We start from the raw sequence: 17276 nt of genomic DNA on the forward strand, positions 1-17276 counted from the left end.
TTCGGCACCAGTGTTGTGTTTAGAAAAGATAGAGGGGGGCGTGAATATGGTCTATGGAGGTCTGGGGAAAGTGGGTGCTTCAGTGCGGCCCATGCTGAGACACCCCTTCCCCCTGAGGGGCCAGCCACACAACTATAGTATGGAATAGAGTTTAATCAGGGCATGGGGAGGGGAGTTAACAGGGTAGCAGGGGCAGAGAAAGGGTGGGGGGGGGGAGGCAGGGGAGGGAGAGAGAGGAGAGGAGAGGAGAAAAAGAGAGGACTAGAGGCAGGCCATGAACATGTGGAGAGAAGGGGGAGATGGGGACAAAGCGGGTAGAGGGTAAGAGAGCAAGAGGAGCAAGAGAGTGAGGAGGGGGCAAGCAACCCCTTTTATAGTGTCAGGCATACCTGGCTGTTGCCAGGTAACTGGGGGTGAAGCTTAGACAGAATGCTAATACTTACTTCTTCCTTTTCGTCTTCTTTGTGTGTCTTTTAGCTAGGACTTGGGCTGTAGAAATAGCGGTATTGTGTTTTCATTCTAGACTCTGAAGGGAAGTTTTACCGAGCAGAGCCCTCTGTGCCTGCCCTGTTCTGGTGCTCTGTCATGATCATCTTCTGGCCTCCCTGCAAAGTAGGGGTCATGTGTGGCCCTGGCACCTGGGCTTGCAAAGGACACTTGTTAGTAGTGATATACTTACCCCTCCTCAGTGGATGGCATCGGCCAGGCACCTTGCCGAGGCCTTTGTCTTTAAGAGAACTGCAAGAAGGTATTTCTTTTCTCACATCCTTTAGGTAATATGGCTGTTGGCATAGGTATGTGTATGCCTTTGCCATGGACCAGACTGGGCTTATGATACAGGGCCGGAGGACTGTCTTCAGGCTGTAGTATTATTCCTCTGACTTCTTATCCTAGGAGTCAGCTGTATGACACCTCCATTCCTGATCCAGATGCCCATGAATAAAAAAAGACCAGGGTGTCCGGGTGGATTATTGTAGACAGATTCCTCTAATTCATGCACCTTACATATAGCTCCCTGGAAATAAGAGCCAGCAGCTCAAATGCTCAAATTCCATTGCCTGTAGCTCCGTCCGTCACCCTGAATAAACATCTCCTTCAGGTTTCCACTTCGTACTGTGCTGGCCTCACAGCCATATTCCTTCTGTACATTCTAGACACTGCCAGCATGAACCACTTCCTGCCCCTGCTGTCTCAGAGTTAGCCAAACATGGAAGTCCATGCAAGTGGGCAAGGACACTGCTGCTGCTGTCCCCAGTGACACTAGAGCCTAGAGGACATGAAGGTTTGGTTAAAATATGCAATGTAAAATGCTGCCTGGGCTGATGTCTAGGACTTAAAGATTCCCTGCCATTTGCCACTGCTCAGCAACTGGTCATCCCCGTAAAGCTGGGTCCTTACCACTCTTGGGACAGACATCTGTCTACTTGCTTGCTTCAGGGAAGTGCGTTCTGTGGAGGAGAGGATGGTTGTGAGCCAAGCAGTGACCTTGGGGCTCAGCTTCTTATGTGGAAAAGTGGCAGGAAGTGACATAGAAGCTGCCTTGGGGTGACCCAGACTCTTGAATCAGCTTGGATTTAGAACAGTGTTAGAACTGAGGAAAAAAGGGAAGTCAGGTCTTGGTGGTCACTGCAGTGCCAGTGAGTTCCTTTCTGAGAATGTGAGTAGCCGTGGGTGGGGCAGACGATTTGAAGCGTTAAAGCTGCTCTTTGGAAAAGCTGGTCCCTGGTTATTGGAAGAGAAGGGAACACAGATTTAAGAGAGGTGCAGAGGGGGCTGGGGATTTAGCTCAGTGGTAGAGCGCTTACCTAGGAAGCACAAGGCCCTGGGTTCGGTCCCCAGCTCCGAAAAAAAAGAACCAAAAAAAAAAAAAAAAAAAAAAAAAAAAAAAAGAGAGGTGCAGAGGAGTCGCTGTGCTTATTGTTTCCATCGATTGGGAAAAGGAGTTCACTTTGCTCAGTAAATAGAGCTTTGATGGATTCCCAGGATCCTTCCAGGAGATGATCTGCTAAAATGACACTTTTTATTACTGTTCATAAACGGCAATCTCCAGGTACTGCTGGGATATTACACTTAAGCTGTGGGCAAACTTGCCAGTCCAGTGGCTCAACCACCTAGCTGAGGGAGGCTGGTGCTTGGTGCCTCTTTTGTCAGTGGTACAGGGCTGGTTCTGTCCCTCCTGGTAGAGGAGCTGGTGTAAAAGCAAAAGAACAGTGGTGGGCAGGGCTCAGTGCGGATCATCTCCCTGCTGGGAAGAGGGGAGCTTGTGGGCTATTCCAGGAGGAAACAGATGCAGGAGAGTGTCCTCAAGGAGGATGTCAGGTTAAAGTACTGAGGCCTGGCCAAAGCTCCAGCACCCAGGGAAAAAGCCCAGATCCTCTGTATCTGCACTGGGGTCTAGAACAAGGAATCGATTGCTCCTGGCTTTACAGTAGGACTGCAGCTTTGCAACTGGGCTCTCCAGGCTGGTGGCAGGCACCCAGGTCAACTGCCATCTGCACTATTTTAGTTTTTATAATTTCCTTTCTCCTTGGCATGCTGTGAGCATTGATTGTTCAAAGTAACTGATTTTCCCCTAATATAAGTATCTAAGAGTTTCTCATTTTCATAAGAAGTGTCGATCACTTGGTTTCTTCTTTCATTTTACTATATGTACCAAACAGGTATCAAGTGCATGTGACATGCCAGGCTCTGTGGTAGGCCTTGAAACTGTATGTGACAAAAGAGAAGTCCTGTTCTGTTGGATTCTTGACAGCTCTTCATAAAGCAAAGGAAATTTTATAGGATTTATTTAAGTGATAATTTTGGCTATAATTTTTGTTTAGTGACTTTTTTTCCAGACTTTATTTTTATTATTTTCATTATATGTATGCATGTATATCTATGCAGTCATATACATAGGTGAGTACAGTCGCCTAGGGAGGCATCAGATCCCTGCAGAGCTGCCCAATGTAGGTATCCAAATTCAGGTTTTCTGCAAGAGCAGTAAGTCCTCTTAACCACTGAGCATCTCCCTAGGCCTTTTAGAGACTTTAAAATACAAGTGTGCCTGTGTTGTAATTGTCCTGGTTCTGTTCTTTCTTGGCAAGATAAGTAGGGTAAGATAGGGATGAGGTAGCTTTGGGACTTCAGAACCCCTGTCCTGACCTCCTCCTCCCCCTTTCTTCTAGCCCTGCAGTCCTTCATCCGAGCCTATGCCACCTACCCCAAGGAGCTGAAGTCTATCTTCCATGTCCGGTCCCTACACCTTGGCCATGTGGCTAAGAGTTTCGGACTAAGAGATGCTCCTAGAAACCTCGGTGTCTCTGCTGTGAGAAAGGCAAGCTTTAAAAGGTGAGATGGGTATTAGACCATGTGCAAGTTTCTGTTTACATTAGCAGGTGAGCTCACGTGGGGGGGGGGGGGAGAGTGTGTGTGTGTGTGTGTGTGTGTGTGTGTGTGTGTGTGTGTGTGAGAGAGAGAGAGAGAGAGAGAGAGAGAGAGAGAGAGAGAGATACACCACTAGTGTCTGCCTGTCTTCAGTACAGAAGCACTTGGACCATGAGGAAAAATCATCCCTAATCAGTTGGACACAAACACAGTGGGGATTTACTGAACAGGAAGATGGGTCTGTTGTCTTCATGCCCCACTAGAATAACTTGGGAGGCTTTTTTTTTTTTTCCTTTTTTCGGAGCTGGGGACCGAACCCAGGGACTTGGGAGGCTTCTTGTGTATTCTATATCATTAGCTCTGGTGCTTAGTTTTGCACAGACCCTTGCCCTTTCCACCACAAAGTGCACATGTAGGTGCAGGATTGCTTCGTCCAAGGAATCTTTGTGAAAGGAATGTCAGTGTAAACAAAACTGACCTTTGAGTTCAGTTATCCTGAGTCCCCGGAGTGGAGAACTTGGCTTGTCCTTGAGCCCAGTCCCACAGTACTGACCTAAGCTAATGATTGTTCAGCAAGCTGTCTGTATGTCTGCATTGTCTGTTTTCTCTCCTTCAGGAGTGGTGGTCTTCCAACAGCCGGCTCAGCCTCCTACCATAGTCTGAGCGCTGGAAGCCCCTCTGGGGGCTCTGTAGGGGTTGGGGGAGGGGCATTTTTTTGGTGACCTGTGTGGGAGGGACACTGTGAGTGTTGGAGTATAGAAACTTTGCCTCCCTTGCCCAGGTTTTGGTGTAAATTCCTTGACTGCTCGGGTACTTACTATGCTGTGTGCCTTTTTTCTGCGTACTAGTTCCAGGTGCTGCCATCGACCTCCAGTAACCATGTGTGGAGCTTAGGCATACTTGTGCTGGTGTTCCCTTTACCAGGAAGCACTTGCTGCCTCACCAGCCCAGTCAGCACCTAGCTTCAGAGGGAAGGGGGCTGCCCAGTGTAGGGTTTTAGAGTCAGGGGCCTCAGACTTCACTTCCAGCTCCGTTCTGACGGGGTCCTGGGAAGCAGATGACTTAAGTGGCAGCATTGACATTACCATGAGAGGCCACTGGGTTGAGAGCAATCACCACCCCATGTCTCAGCTGACCCTAGCCAGCAGATGGGCATCAAGACCACTATACCCCTGTGAGCAGCTGATTGAACTGGGCTTTATTCGGGAAAGAATGGGCTGATTAGCTGCTAAAGAGCATGTACGATGGTATGGGGCAGCCTTTGATGTCGGGCTGGCGCAGCAGGGAGCCAGGCAGTGAGTGACAGCAGTGTGTCACAGGATTACTCTGAGTGCCTATGCCACTCTGTTCTTACCCTGTCACCATGTGGAACAGCCCTTTTCTGCTGTGTCCTTATTTTGAAGGTGTTTCTCACCACGTATCCCTCCCCTGGCTTTCTAACACAGACGGGCACTGAGGAGACTGTAGCTACCTTTTTGTATTTGGGAAAGTGTTGTCACTCCTGGAAAAGAAGTGGCTTTGCAGCTAATCTGCACATGCACTGTATAATTGTGGCCAGGGTGAGTGGCAGGGAGAACCTGACAGATTGTCCACACTTCTTGGTCAGGACTCAAGCAAATGCCAGTTGCTGCTTTTTTTTTTTTTTTTTTTTTTTTTTTTTTTTTGAGGGCTGCAAAGAAAAGTCCATTAAACCTCACAAGGTACAAAGAGTTAGGCCTGCTGTCGCCATGATTATTGTTCTGAGCTGAAGGTCTTCCCTGAAATCTGCCTGTCAGGAAAGAGAACAGGGTCCTTCTGTCCCGTGCAGAAGAGTACAGTGGTGGCACTAAGTTCTCAGTGCTCTGCTTCCCAGTTCTGGTTCCTGCTGTGCTCAAACCCATGATGTCTGCTAGCAAAGTCCAGCCAGATGCAAGCCTGTCGACTTCAGGTGGGAAACTTCGTGCTTGTCAGGTGCAAGCCAAGGGCGGGCAAAGGGGTTTTGTCTTCCGTGTACATGGCCTCTTTCTTCACACATCCACTTCTCAGAGCAAGAAAATAAGTAACATCTCTAAATGAGATCCTAACAGTCAGGTCTCTGTCAGCCTCCCGACCCTCAGCTTCAGTTCTGAAAAGGAACAGTAAACATCTCTCTACACATAGGAGTACAGTCAGAGTCACAAAACCTTTCTTGGCACCTACACACAAACCTGTCAACAGCCCCCACCCCAAACATCTACACAGATGCTGCTGGTAAAATATTGAATGGCCCCTCAGCAACATTCATCACAAAAACAGCAGTTCCCAGGAAGCAAAAGTGGTAACCTAGTCCTCTAAAATTGCCATCTTTCCTAGAGACCTGGGGGCGGAGCCTGTCTGCTGCACAGGGTCGGTTGGACTGTTGGCCAAGGTGTCTGTGTAGGCATGAATGAGTAAAGCGAGTCCAGGGACATGCTCTGTGAGGGCCATAATTCCTTTTCACTCAGTGGGAAGCGGTTCCAAAATAACAAGACTGATGCCACTGATAGTGTGGAAATGTGACTGCAGTTTCTAAGTCCCCATCTTGTGTGAATTATTCCCTACACCAAGCCCACTTTCCCAAGACAGTTCTCTCAGCTTCTGCTGACATCTCCAGTGTGGTCATCAGCCACAGTGTCATCAGAATCCAACTCTTGGTTCTGTTCTCAACTCATCTCCTTTAAAATTAATTAGAGGAATGGCAGTCTCAGTTAACTGTTTTAAATCATTTTATTTGACTTGTATGTTCTCTCAATTCATCCTTGTCAGAGCGTTACTAGCTCCCATTTTGCCTACCAGACAAGCATTCTAAAGCCTCCTCCTAGATGTGGCTGTGCTTAGTCAGGGAGAACATGCTGAGAGCTGGCTCTACCTGGCCAGCACAGCACAGCATTTCTTAACCTCCACACTTCTAAAGCCCCACAAGTCTTTCATGTCTCAAAATAGTAAACATCTTTATGGAAATCACACATGGCAGTCAGTTACTTGCAGACAGCCTTGACCCTCCCTGAATCAGCACCGAAGCCTTATCACTGAAGTTCACTGGCTTGGGGCACATTCCCTGTTAACAGCCGTCACTGTGCTGTGGCACTGTAAACAGATAGGAAGGGCTCACCCATGTGACTGCTTAGCTCTTGCTGTTGGTTCTGTTTGTTCCCCATTAGCTGTCTCCCTTGCCTTCCCCTTGCTTCCTAAGTCTATTAAAGTGTCACACGACGGGTAGGCTAAGTTACTTGAATGCTGTGTGCACCTTTAGGCACACGCCAAGAACTATGTCTCAGCTCTCTTGCCTCTTGAAGGAAGATTCTTGGGCACCATGTTATCCATCATTGTGGAGACAAACCAGATGCTGAATACGAAACATTGCTTCAGTGTCTTGTAAGACACAAGCAGTTTGCCATTGTGGTGATGGCCTTGTGACTGGTCTGGTCCTTTCTGCTGGCCTCCAGTAGCCAAGTATTGCTGGGGCTAAGGACCAGAGAATGTCTGGAAGCAGCTGCAACCTTCCAGCACTCTGGAGCAACCTTGAAAGCAGAATCAGGTTCCCTGAAGATGAGCACTAAGAAGCTGCAGCTGTGTCACCCTGTGAAGCAGTATCCTCATCATTAGGAGCAGCTTGCCTGCCAATTTTTACGTGGCATTTACAACCTCCCTAATATCACTTAATTAGCTGAAGGGAAACCTGGAATCTTGCCCATTGTGAATTTTTTCTCAATTTCTTTGAGCCAGTTATTCTGCAAACAACAGACTGGCCAAATGTGAGATGAGAGGCTGGGCACAGCCACTTGGAAGCTTGAGGATTTCTCCATGCCTGCCTCCTGCACCTGAGTTGGTGCTCTCTTGGTCCATCTTGCAGCACGTAACAACCTTGGTCCCTTAGGCCTACTTGACTCCATCTCTTCCCTAGACTTCTAAAACTCTTGGGTTTAAAACTCTTGAGTACTCTCAGCTGCTGACTTCTGAGGTCCTGGTCTTTCCATGCCTCCTGTGGTCACTGCTGTGCAGACAGCTCCCACTCCCTTCCTAATCTATGCAACCCTGACGTAGAGTCTTGGGTGACATCCTGCTGTCACTTTCAAGACCTGGGCCTGGCATGGGCCCTCACCCTTCTCCTCTCAGAGTTGCCTGGGCAGGCAGATGTCCTCACTTGTTCTGACACAGTGGCACAGTTGGTTCTAGGGTGGGATTTGTCTGAGGCCCCTCAGGAGAAACTCTGTTAGTCTTTGTTCACTGTGCCTGCAACTCACTCCTGGCGCATAGTAGGTACAAAGGAAACACTGTGACTTAGATGGGTGGAATCCTTCTGGAACTCTGAGGGAAAAGGAGTCGTTCTACTGTGAAGGGAGGTGAACCCAGTTACTATTCAGTGAACTGTGAAGATGGCCAATCCTACATGGAGGAGCCCTCATCTTTCAAAGCTCTGTGTCCTAGGTGGCCACCCTTCTGTGTGGAGAAGAGTGGGGCTAGACTACCCCCAGATTGCAACTAGTCCCCTAGGAAGATCAACTTGTCTCCTTGGCCTCCCAGGGAGAGTGTGGACAGAACAAAGTCTGCTGGGGAGCACCATGAAACACCAAGTGCCCAGGCCCCATCCCAGAGACCACAGTTCACTCAGAGAGCAACAGAGAGATGACAACAGACTTGACCTGGGGACTAAAAAGGATGTCATTAACAGTGTGACGGGCAGGTGCCAGTAGAGTCTGCCACAGAGGAAGGGCAGAAGAGCTATGCAGCAGGCCCTTGGCCAGACAGTGGAGTAAATGTGCAGGTGCAGGCTGGGTGCTCGTCCATCAAGAAGGTGGCTGAGTGAGTGAGTGGGCTCTTCTGGGTGGAGAATACTAACAGCACAGGGCATGGGCCTACCTGTCATAAGCCCGTCCAAGTGGACTGGCCACGTGGGCCCTCCTCTCTCTGCCCTGCTGCCCTAGACTCTGGGGTAATTACAGCTCTGCACATGCAACCTTTACATCTGCCCTTCTTGTTCCTATCACTGTTTTTTTTTTCTATGTGACACTGTGCAATTACCAGCTTTCTGCCTCCTTGTGGAAAAAACACACCCTCATCCGCACCCAGCTAATGAGGCGATTAGGGGGAATTCACAGTGACCTTGAGCTTCCTCCACACCTGAGTCACCTGCAGACCGCAGGAGCCATAGGGTATGCTTTCTGTCACACAGTCAGGCTGACAACAAAGAGCAGGAACCCAGCCAGCCTCTCCTGGGAAGACTGGAGATGGTGATGTTTGTTGCTAGAGTCATCCCAGCACTGGGATTGGAAGCTGTGACTGGTCTCAAAAGCTGGCCACACCAGATGAGGCAGCGTGCAGCAGGACTCCTCAGGACTCCTGCTCTATGCCAAGCTGATTCTCTTGTATGACTTATCCTGTGGAGACCCATTCCCGGCAAGAGTGATGTCTGTTCTTAGAGTCTTCTCGAGCTAAGTAGCAAGCATGTAGCCCTGTTAGGGACTGTACTCTACTCCCTCCCTTCTCCCCTCTGTGTGTGTCTGCACCATTGGTTCTTTCCTCCCACTACTGTTCGTGGGTTCAGGGTGCTGACTGGATTCAGGTCAGCAGGCTTGCACAGCAAGCACCTTTACCCAGGAAGCCATTTTTCCAGTCCAAGGAGATTTTTTTTTTAATGTGAGATTATTCTTTGTGTAACCAAAGAAATGGACTTAGAGAAAGAGACAAGGTTGTATGTAGAGCAGGTGAGCTTTACCGCTCTGCTTATGGGGTAGCCAGCAATAGGCCTGTAACGAGATACTCATGAGTAAAGTCTGGCTCTGAAGTGGTGTCAGTTTCTGTGTGTGCAGAGGTAGCAGAGGTAGCCGGTTCTGGAGTTGACCCTTCCTGAATAGTCCTAACCCCTAGCACTTTGTGACAGCCTAACTGTCAAGTGGGAAAGGCAGCAGCAGATCATCAGCTGGTGTCAGAGGAAACCATGAATGCTTGGCCTGCAGTGCAGGGTGAAGCCAGGAGTGCTCTGGAAAGGCTCTCTTCTTCCTGTGGCCTCTTTCTGATCTACCATGGCCTGGCCGTCATCTCTAACACTCTTCTGATGAACAGTATAGCCTGTGCCACAGTAAGCCTGTGTCTCAGATGCCACTTTCAGGGATGGTGGCCCCAGCATATCATTAGATTAGAGTTCCCCAAAATAGGCCACAGTTCCCACCAGTTGTTCCCTGTGAGACTCACTCACTTGGATGTTGTGTGTGCACCATTTGCATACAGCAGCAAGGTGTTGGTGACAGCAATCAACCAGTCCTTGGTCCACAAGAGGCCACAGATAGATGGCAGCCCTTACCTCCCCCTTTATTCCATCTGTCCCATATTATCCCTACTAATAACACTCATCTGCTTCATGGAAACCGTTCACACGTACAGGAGACACTGCCCAGCACAGGTGCCCAGGTGGGCACTTGCAGTAGTGCAGCTCACGATGTCTATAGGAACTGTGACTTGATGTCCACCACCAGGGCCTGGCCCCATCCTCAGAGGACCTATTTTCATCCTCCTGTGTCTACAGATGAGGCTGCCTGAAGCCCCACCGCTGTCAGCAGGGTGGGTCTCTCCAGAGCCTTCCAAGTCCAGATCAGACCTGGCTAACAGCCGGGTGACTGCACTCAGGAGCTCCTTTCCCCTTACTCTCCAGTAAGGGCCTCATGTATGTCCATCTTGAAGGTCACCTTCTGAGCCTGTCCTTTGGGTCCAGTAGAGCATTGTGCTGCCCTCCCTCTGTAATGTAATAAATGCACCCAGGTCACAGACAGAAGGGTTAGATAGGAGGGCCAGAGGGCTGAGCCTTCGGATTGGGCCCAAGGCTCTGCTCTTAAGCTGGTCAATGTGTTTGTTTTCCAGGACTACCCACTACTTACCCACCTTAACAATAATACTATTTGTATGGAGCTCTGAAATAACACCAAAAGTCTCTCATGCTTCTGCTGTTCATCCTCTCTGCTCAGCCCTTTTCTGAACTTGCTGCTGACTTCAAGTCATCAGCTTGATGAGTGTCTGAGTTGGGGTTCAAACCACTGCCAGCAGATTCTGTTCTTTTCCCTATCCCCCAACATGGCCACCTGACGTTTGAGGTCCATGCCTAAGGGCTGAGAAGTCTCCTCAGAGTTTTGGTCTCCTGGGCTAAGAAAGCTCAGGGTTCCTCCCACTTGAGGACTCTAGTTCAGCACTTCCTGAGTCACCTGACAGGGCCTCTGCACTCCCACATAGTACATGAGCCCTAGCTTCTGCAGGCTTTTGCCAGTTGGCACACTTCACGTTCCCAACATTGGTCTGCTTTTAGCTAAGGACTGTTCCAGTCTTCAGTAGCCCTGGTTTTTGATAGAAGCTGAATGTTTAGGTGTCCCGGTTACATTTCTATTAACTGTGATAAGCACCATGATCTAAAGCAACTGGGAGGGGAAAGGGTTTGTTTCAGCCTACAGTATAGCGTCCATTCCTAAGGGATGTCAGGGCAGGTACCTAGAGTCCAGAAGTGAAGCAGAAACTATAGAGTAATCCTGATTTGCTTCTCATGGCTTGCTCGGCCTGCTTTCTCATACTATGCAGGGCCACCTGCCTGAAGCAGCATTGCCCACAGTGGACTGGGCCCTCACACATCAATCATTAATCAAGAAATACTCACACAGTCGTGCCCACAGGCCAGCCTGGTGCAGGTTTTTCTCAATTGCGTGAGGTTTCCTCTTCTCAGATAACTAGCCTGCCTTAGTGGACAAAAGCAGCACACGTTGCTTAGGCCTGACTTCTGTCTGCAGTGGGGTCCATGGAGACACAGAACGTAGACTTAGTTGGATCCTGAGAGTCAGGATAAAACCTTCAGTGGTTGGGTTGCCAGCTAAGGTCTTTGCCCATCCAACTAAAAGCTGGGCCTGGCTGATGCCTTCCTTCCCTTTCCACTCATGACTTAGCGAGCTGGGTGTTAAAGGGCATGCTCCCCTTCAGGAGGCCAGCTGATCCTCCCATGCTGGCTGCTGCTTCACCTGAGTTCCATGCTATACTAGGGGAGGGCTGGCTCTCGCTCGCGCCAAGAGAACCTGGTGATAGTCACAGTGGAGAAACTTGTAGTCAGCCTGAGGTCATTCCTGCCTTCTGGATTGTATACATACACTCAGTTTCCCAGATTAGAAAGCAGGAAAGACTAGAAAGGAAGACTTGGTCCTCGGGCATCTTAATTACACTGCAACAGAAGAGGGCTTGGGAAATCAAGTAACTGTGAGGCCAAAAAGCAGTGAAGTTTTCAAAAAATAGAAAATCCAAATAGAACAAATTACACCTGTTTCCTGTAAACCAAATATACTGATTTTTATCCATCATTATTGAAAGAGCACATGCCCATTTTATAACTAAAAGCCAGAAGTTACACAGAAACTCACAGTCCGAGGTTGGACTTACTGTTTAGTATTATGGGTGACACTTGGAAAGAAATGGTTGCATTTGTGTCTTAAGGCAATATGAAAGCAAGATGAAGTTGAAGCAGTAGTCATCAAGAAGATATGCTTGAGTGGTTTTAAAATCTTAAAACAAGGCTGGTATACTGGTACACACCTTTAATCAAAGCTCTCAGAAGGCAGAAGCAGGCAATCTCTTGAGTTTGAGGCCAGCCTGGTCTACAAAGAGTCCAGGACAGCCAGGGTTTTGTCACACAAAGAAAACCCTGTCTTTAAAAAAAAAAAAAAAAAAATCCTAAAGGCTTTGCTGTGCTGTGACCCTAAAGCTGTTTTTCAAAATAAAAAGAAGAAATAGTGATTTAAAGTGGATCTTTTCCTGTCATGAGCTGGGCATGGTAGCATGCACTTCATCCCAGCACTTGGGAGGCAGAGGCAGGTGGATCTGAGTTCAGACGAGCCTGTCCTACAGAGTATATTTCAGGACAGCCAGGGCTACACAGAGAAACATTGTCTTGAAAAAACGATGGATGGATGGATGGATGGATGGATGGATGGATGGATGGATGGACGGACAGATGGGTAGATGGATGGACGGATGGATGGATGGATGGATTGGATGGATGCATGCATGCATGGATGGATGTATGGACGGATAGATGCATGGATGGGTGGACAGATGGGTGGATGGATGGACGCATGGACAGATGGATGGATGGGTGGATGGATATAATAAATTATGTCCTGTAAAAGAATGCTCTGAGCAGAGTCCTGGGTTAAGTTGCGTTTTGCCCAGGCAGTGCCTGTTGAACTTGCAGATAAAGTCAAGAGCTGCGTGCACTACTTCCCTCGGGGACCTTGGTGGCAGTGGGGACGATCACTGGTCAGGCTGACTGCTCTGCTGGCAGTTTAAGTAGCAGCACCTGCCTGCTCTGCTGAATAATCTAGCCTAGAGAACAGGGTCTTCAGCCTTCACTGTGAGAGAGTTCCCTGCAGTTAGATAAACTGATCTGTTGCTTGGTAACCACAGTGGATGCTCAGGAAGCCTGAGTCAGAAAGGCTGAGTCCAGCCAGGTATTTGGAGGGCTAGAAAGTTGGCAGGAGCTGAGAGACAACGGCAGCTTGTCAGAAGGCGTGAATGCCGGATGCGCGCTTTGGGTTTCGAGGGTTCACCTTCCCATCTGTACTGCACTTTCTCAGCTATGGGCCTAAGAACAAAGGAGAAAACTGGGAGTTGGCCATGGGAGAAGTGCATCCTGTTGGCATGGCTTTTGTGACATCAGTGAGGCCCTGCAGGGTTGCCCATCTAATAGCCTGAGTTGGAATGTATAGGTACCTGCTTGTTTGCTGCATGAGTGGGCCACTGGGTTTGTGTGAGATGCTAGGAAGGGTGACGGTGATTCATGAAGGTGAGCAGGACAGCTTGTGCCTGCTAAACATCCGCTGCCCCAGAGCTCACCCATCTCTGTCCCACCCTGCTCCCTGCCTGAGATCAGATGTACGCTGGCACCCTGGAAGGGGCCTATGGGGTGTGCTGTCACTGGCAGCTAAGGCATGGGTTTGATGCTCTGGGCCACTTCCCACAGGCTGCCTTGCTCTGTAGGCAGTTCAAGGATCAGTCACCAGGTAAGAGTTTGTTTACTATTGTCTCCAGTGATGGCAGAAGCAAGTGCTTTTGCTTGGCAGAGTATTTTGAGAGAAATTTTGCATATCTTGAAGCTTACTCAGGTTGTTAAATTTAAAATTATACACATTGTGAGTACCTACTTCAAACAAGAGGGAAGAAAAGGCATCCCTTCCTGTCAGAACCTTTCGTTCTGTCACGTAACCTGACTAAAAATAAACTCCATGTACAGGAACTTGCAGCCTTTGCGATGGAGCAAGGCAGCGCTTCCAACAACCATCTGCACAGGCCTGGAAGCTCAGACGGCAGGCAGCCTTAGAGCACATGCTCTCCCTGTGAGGAGAAGGAAGGCCAGGGTCAGCGTGGGGGCACAATGCATAGACCCCTGTAAAACAGGGATAACATGGGTGCAGGGATGTATGATGCTAGTGGTCTGAACTTGCCTCAGCACATCTACTGAATAAATAAAGTCCTAAGTGTCATTGCTAACACACCCTTTCCTCAAATCTTTTTCCCTAGCAAAGACTGACTTTCTCTGTTGCAAGAAAAATCAGCTTCTTACAACTGCAACCCTGTACTCTGGATAAGATTATTATTATTATGGGATTCTTCAAACCTTTCTAATCAGGTTAATAGCACAGTGCTGGCTGTGTCTAATTCTTGGACTTTAAAGGACTGTTTATTTTGAGTACAGGGTTTCTGACCACCACAGCACGGAACATGCTGTCAGGTCAGAGAGCAGCAAGTGGCCTTTCTTGAGCTCCTTACACTGAGTTTCCCTGGGTTGCTGCCATGTGAGTGCTGAAAGACTTTCCAGATGGCCAGCATGGACTCTCACTGCCTCTGAGTTCATTCGTTTTATTCTTCCGTGCATTCTCACCTCTCCGTGTGTGATTGCATTTCTACAATTTCTCTCTTCTGATCAGGTGGTAGGACTGAACCTGATGGCAGGCTTTGGCATCTTGTGGGTCAGGACAGGGATGACCTTGTAGCCCAAGGTTTATGTAGTGGTTGCGTTTAGATGCCCTTGGGCTTGGGTTCTATGGGATCAGGGTGTCTTCTGCACTTAGTGAGTGTTGGAGCATCTGTGTACATACCCAGCTTGGAAGCTGGCCTAGCAAGGTACTGTGCCTATAGTCTGCCCTCAAGGGTTCATCCCAGGACCTGCACATGGATGCTTCACAGCTGAACTGCTTTGTACTCCCAGGTTTCTGTGGGCTTCCCCACCCATGGGCAAACTGCTGTCTCATACACCTCCTTTGCCGTCAGAAGTGAGTATAGGTTTCTTCTTTTCTTCCCCCATGAAAACAACTCAGAACAAAGCCTCACTTTTAAAAATGCCATGATATTTTGCCACCATTATGAAAATCTGTCAGTACCGTATCTAATCTTCCGGTGCATAGACTATCAAAACAAGTGCTACTGAAGAGGCTGCTCTTCTGCTAATACAAAAATGCCAGCCTCCTGGGCTCACAACCAGCTGCTGTCAGCCTCTCTCCCAATGGGAAAGAAAACACTAAAGTTTCCCCTGCTGTTACTGTTCCTTAGGCCTGACCCTCGGAGGAAGACCCAGAGGAAGCACCACCTTGTGCCTGCTGAAGTCCTGCACTCGGAACACTCCAGTGGGCTGGAGGGCAATGGCACGAAGGGCAGAAAGCAAGGCCTTCGGGTGGCACCCAGCAAGCCTGGGCTACGGAGATAATGAAGCTGCTTTTGCATCCAGAAGCTGCTGCCAGCCAGCAAGCTTCTCTGGGTTGTGTTTTAATTTCTACAGGACCAGGTCAGGGTGGATCCAACATGGCCTCTCAGCTTTAGATTGATGTCCTGTTATTAGTGAAGATTCTGAAAAATGACTGGCACCTCTCCCTGAATACAGACTCACAAGAGCACAGACCCTCACCTGTTGGAGGAGGAGCCCTGATGAGACCAAGTAGGCCGGGGCCAGTGCTAAACAGATACCCACCTTTGGCCAGGCCCTGTGAGATTGCACTCATGGACAGCAAGCATCCTGTGTGTCAGCCTGGAGGAGTGTAGCTCCTGGCAAGCTTGCCAGATTAAGCAGCCACATGTGTATTGCATGAGTGCTGTAAGATAAAAGATGTTAAAAACAGGAATTGAACTTTGTACAGAAGGATAAAATAATTATTGAATAGTTATTTTCTTAGTCCACATGTTCTGTTAGGAAGGGCCGAGGGCTTTTACTTTAGGTCAAAAGCCTGGCTGTGTTGGAGCAGCGCCTCTGTCAACGCTGTAAGCGCAGCACAGCACCATGCGTGTTGCCTCCCTTCATGTCCACAGAGGACTCTCTTTTCTCTGGGCTAATTGATTTACTGGTGCCTTTTTATTACTTGCCTTTGAAATCAAAAGGCACCAGCACCCGATCTTGCCTTTTACCCTGGGGAAGCCTCACTGCTCTTCAGTGTCTGAGGTCTTTGTGTGTGACCTAGACCCAGAACCCACACACCATTGTGTTTCTGGGAGGTTTGAAAGAGGATCCCTGGAGCGTATTGATTTCTCAATAAATGTAAGATTTGGGCACTACAGAGGACTCAGGAGACAAAGGGTTAAAGCTCAGCATGCTCTATTCAGACACCATTCTGTGTCTGCTTTCCTCTGGGTTACTGTGTGCCCAGCCCACCCAGGCCCTCTGAAGCCAGCCCTAGGGCAAGTGCTGTGGTACCACTCTGCTCCTCCTGAGAGCTGGCAGGGTGGACACTGTGGCAGGGAGAGGAGGAAGGTCGGGGAACACCCACACTAGGAAAAAAAATGCTATGGATGGGGATCATGGCGGTGCCAGGGTTGGCAGTCACAGAATCGGGAAAGCCTGTTGGTGAGATTCAGAAGGAGAATGTGAAGCTGCAGCAGGTGTGGGCTGACTGCACAAATCGGCCACCTTTCTTTGGATTTGTAATGACGTACATGCTTCTGATGGGAAACAAGGGATCAAACTATGAAGATTGACCGAGCTGTGAGGAAACAGGATTAGTGCCTGTAAACAGGGATGGACATGTAAAAACCTGAGTCTGCCTCCCCGCAACGTCTAACAGCTCCTCCGCTCAGGGCTGTGAGGTGTGCTGGACGTTTCTGAAGTGACCGCACCCAAAGTGGGAATTGACACATGGAGTTTCTAATTTAGCAAGGGTGTCTTGTCAGATGCTGGATGGACCTGCTGCTTAGTGAACACGGCACCCAGTCGATAAGGTGATGGAGACTTGACAGATTAAGGGTTAAAGGGAGTATCTCATGGATCGTGATAAGTTGCACATTCCAGGTATCCACTGGACACAGTATGTTAGCCCATTCTACTATACAGTGTGTGTGTGTGTGTGTGTGTGTGTGTGTGTGTGTGTGTGTGTGTGTGTGTGTTGGTGTTTTGCCTGTGTTTGAGTCCCTGGGGGTGTCAGATCATGTGGAGCTGAAGTTACAGACAGTTGTGAACTGCCGTGTGGGTGCTGGATTTTGAATCCAGGTCCTCTGAAGCGCAAACAGTGCTCTTTACTGCTGAACCATCTCCAGCCCTTTGTGTATATTTTTAATCATACCTTTTTCTAAGGTCCCAGACTTAGTGTATCTCTGACGTCAGTCTGGTTGCCATATTAAAGTCTCAGAAGATTCAGACAGCAAAGGGAGGGCTGTAGAGTACTTGTTTGGGACCCAAAGCGTCTCCCTTTGTAGTCCAGCTGCTGTCCTTTGTGAAGAGCCATTCCTGGAGGGCAGAGAGCCCTTGGTACGCAGCTGTCTTCAGTGACTCGATGGATCTCCTCCACTCCCACAGAAGCCAGGGCCAAGCATGGCCCAGCCAAGGAAATGTATGGTAGCCCCGAGGGCTGCTCTGATTTCTCCTCCTGGCACAAAGGAGAAGAAGAGAGTGCACCTCTCAGTGCAGGTGACTC

At 49.0% G+C, this 17276-nt stretch overlaps 1 protein-coding gene across 1 annotated transcript in view; it reads left to right on the forward strand.

Annotated features, from left to right (window-relative positions):
- The window catches only part of Ddx31 (DEAD-box helicase 31), a 64722-nt gene extending 49225 nt beyond the window's left edge, over positions 1-15497 (forward strand). Inside the window, 2 exon segments of the mRNA NM_001107824.2 lie at positions 3168-3330; positions 14932-15497. Of these exon segments, the coding sequence (NP_001101294.2) occupies positions 3168-3330; positions 14932-15085 (317 nt within the window). The 3' untranslated portion in view covers positions 15086-15497.
- Positions 15498-17276: the final 1779 nt, after the last annotated feature.

This window comes from Rattus norvegicus, chromosome 3, assembly GCF_036323735.1.
Source record: "Rattus norvegicus strain BN/NHsdMcwi chromosome 3, GRCr8, whole genome shotgun sequence".
Lineage (NCBI taxonomy): Eukaryota > Metazoa > Chordata > Mammalia > Rodentia > Muridae > Rattus > Rattus norvegicus.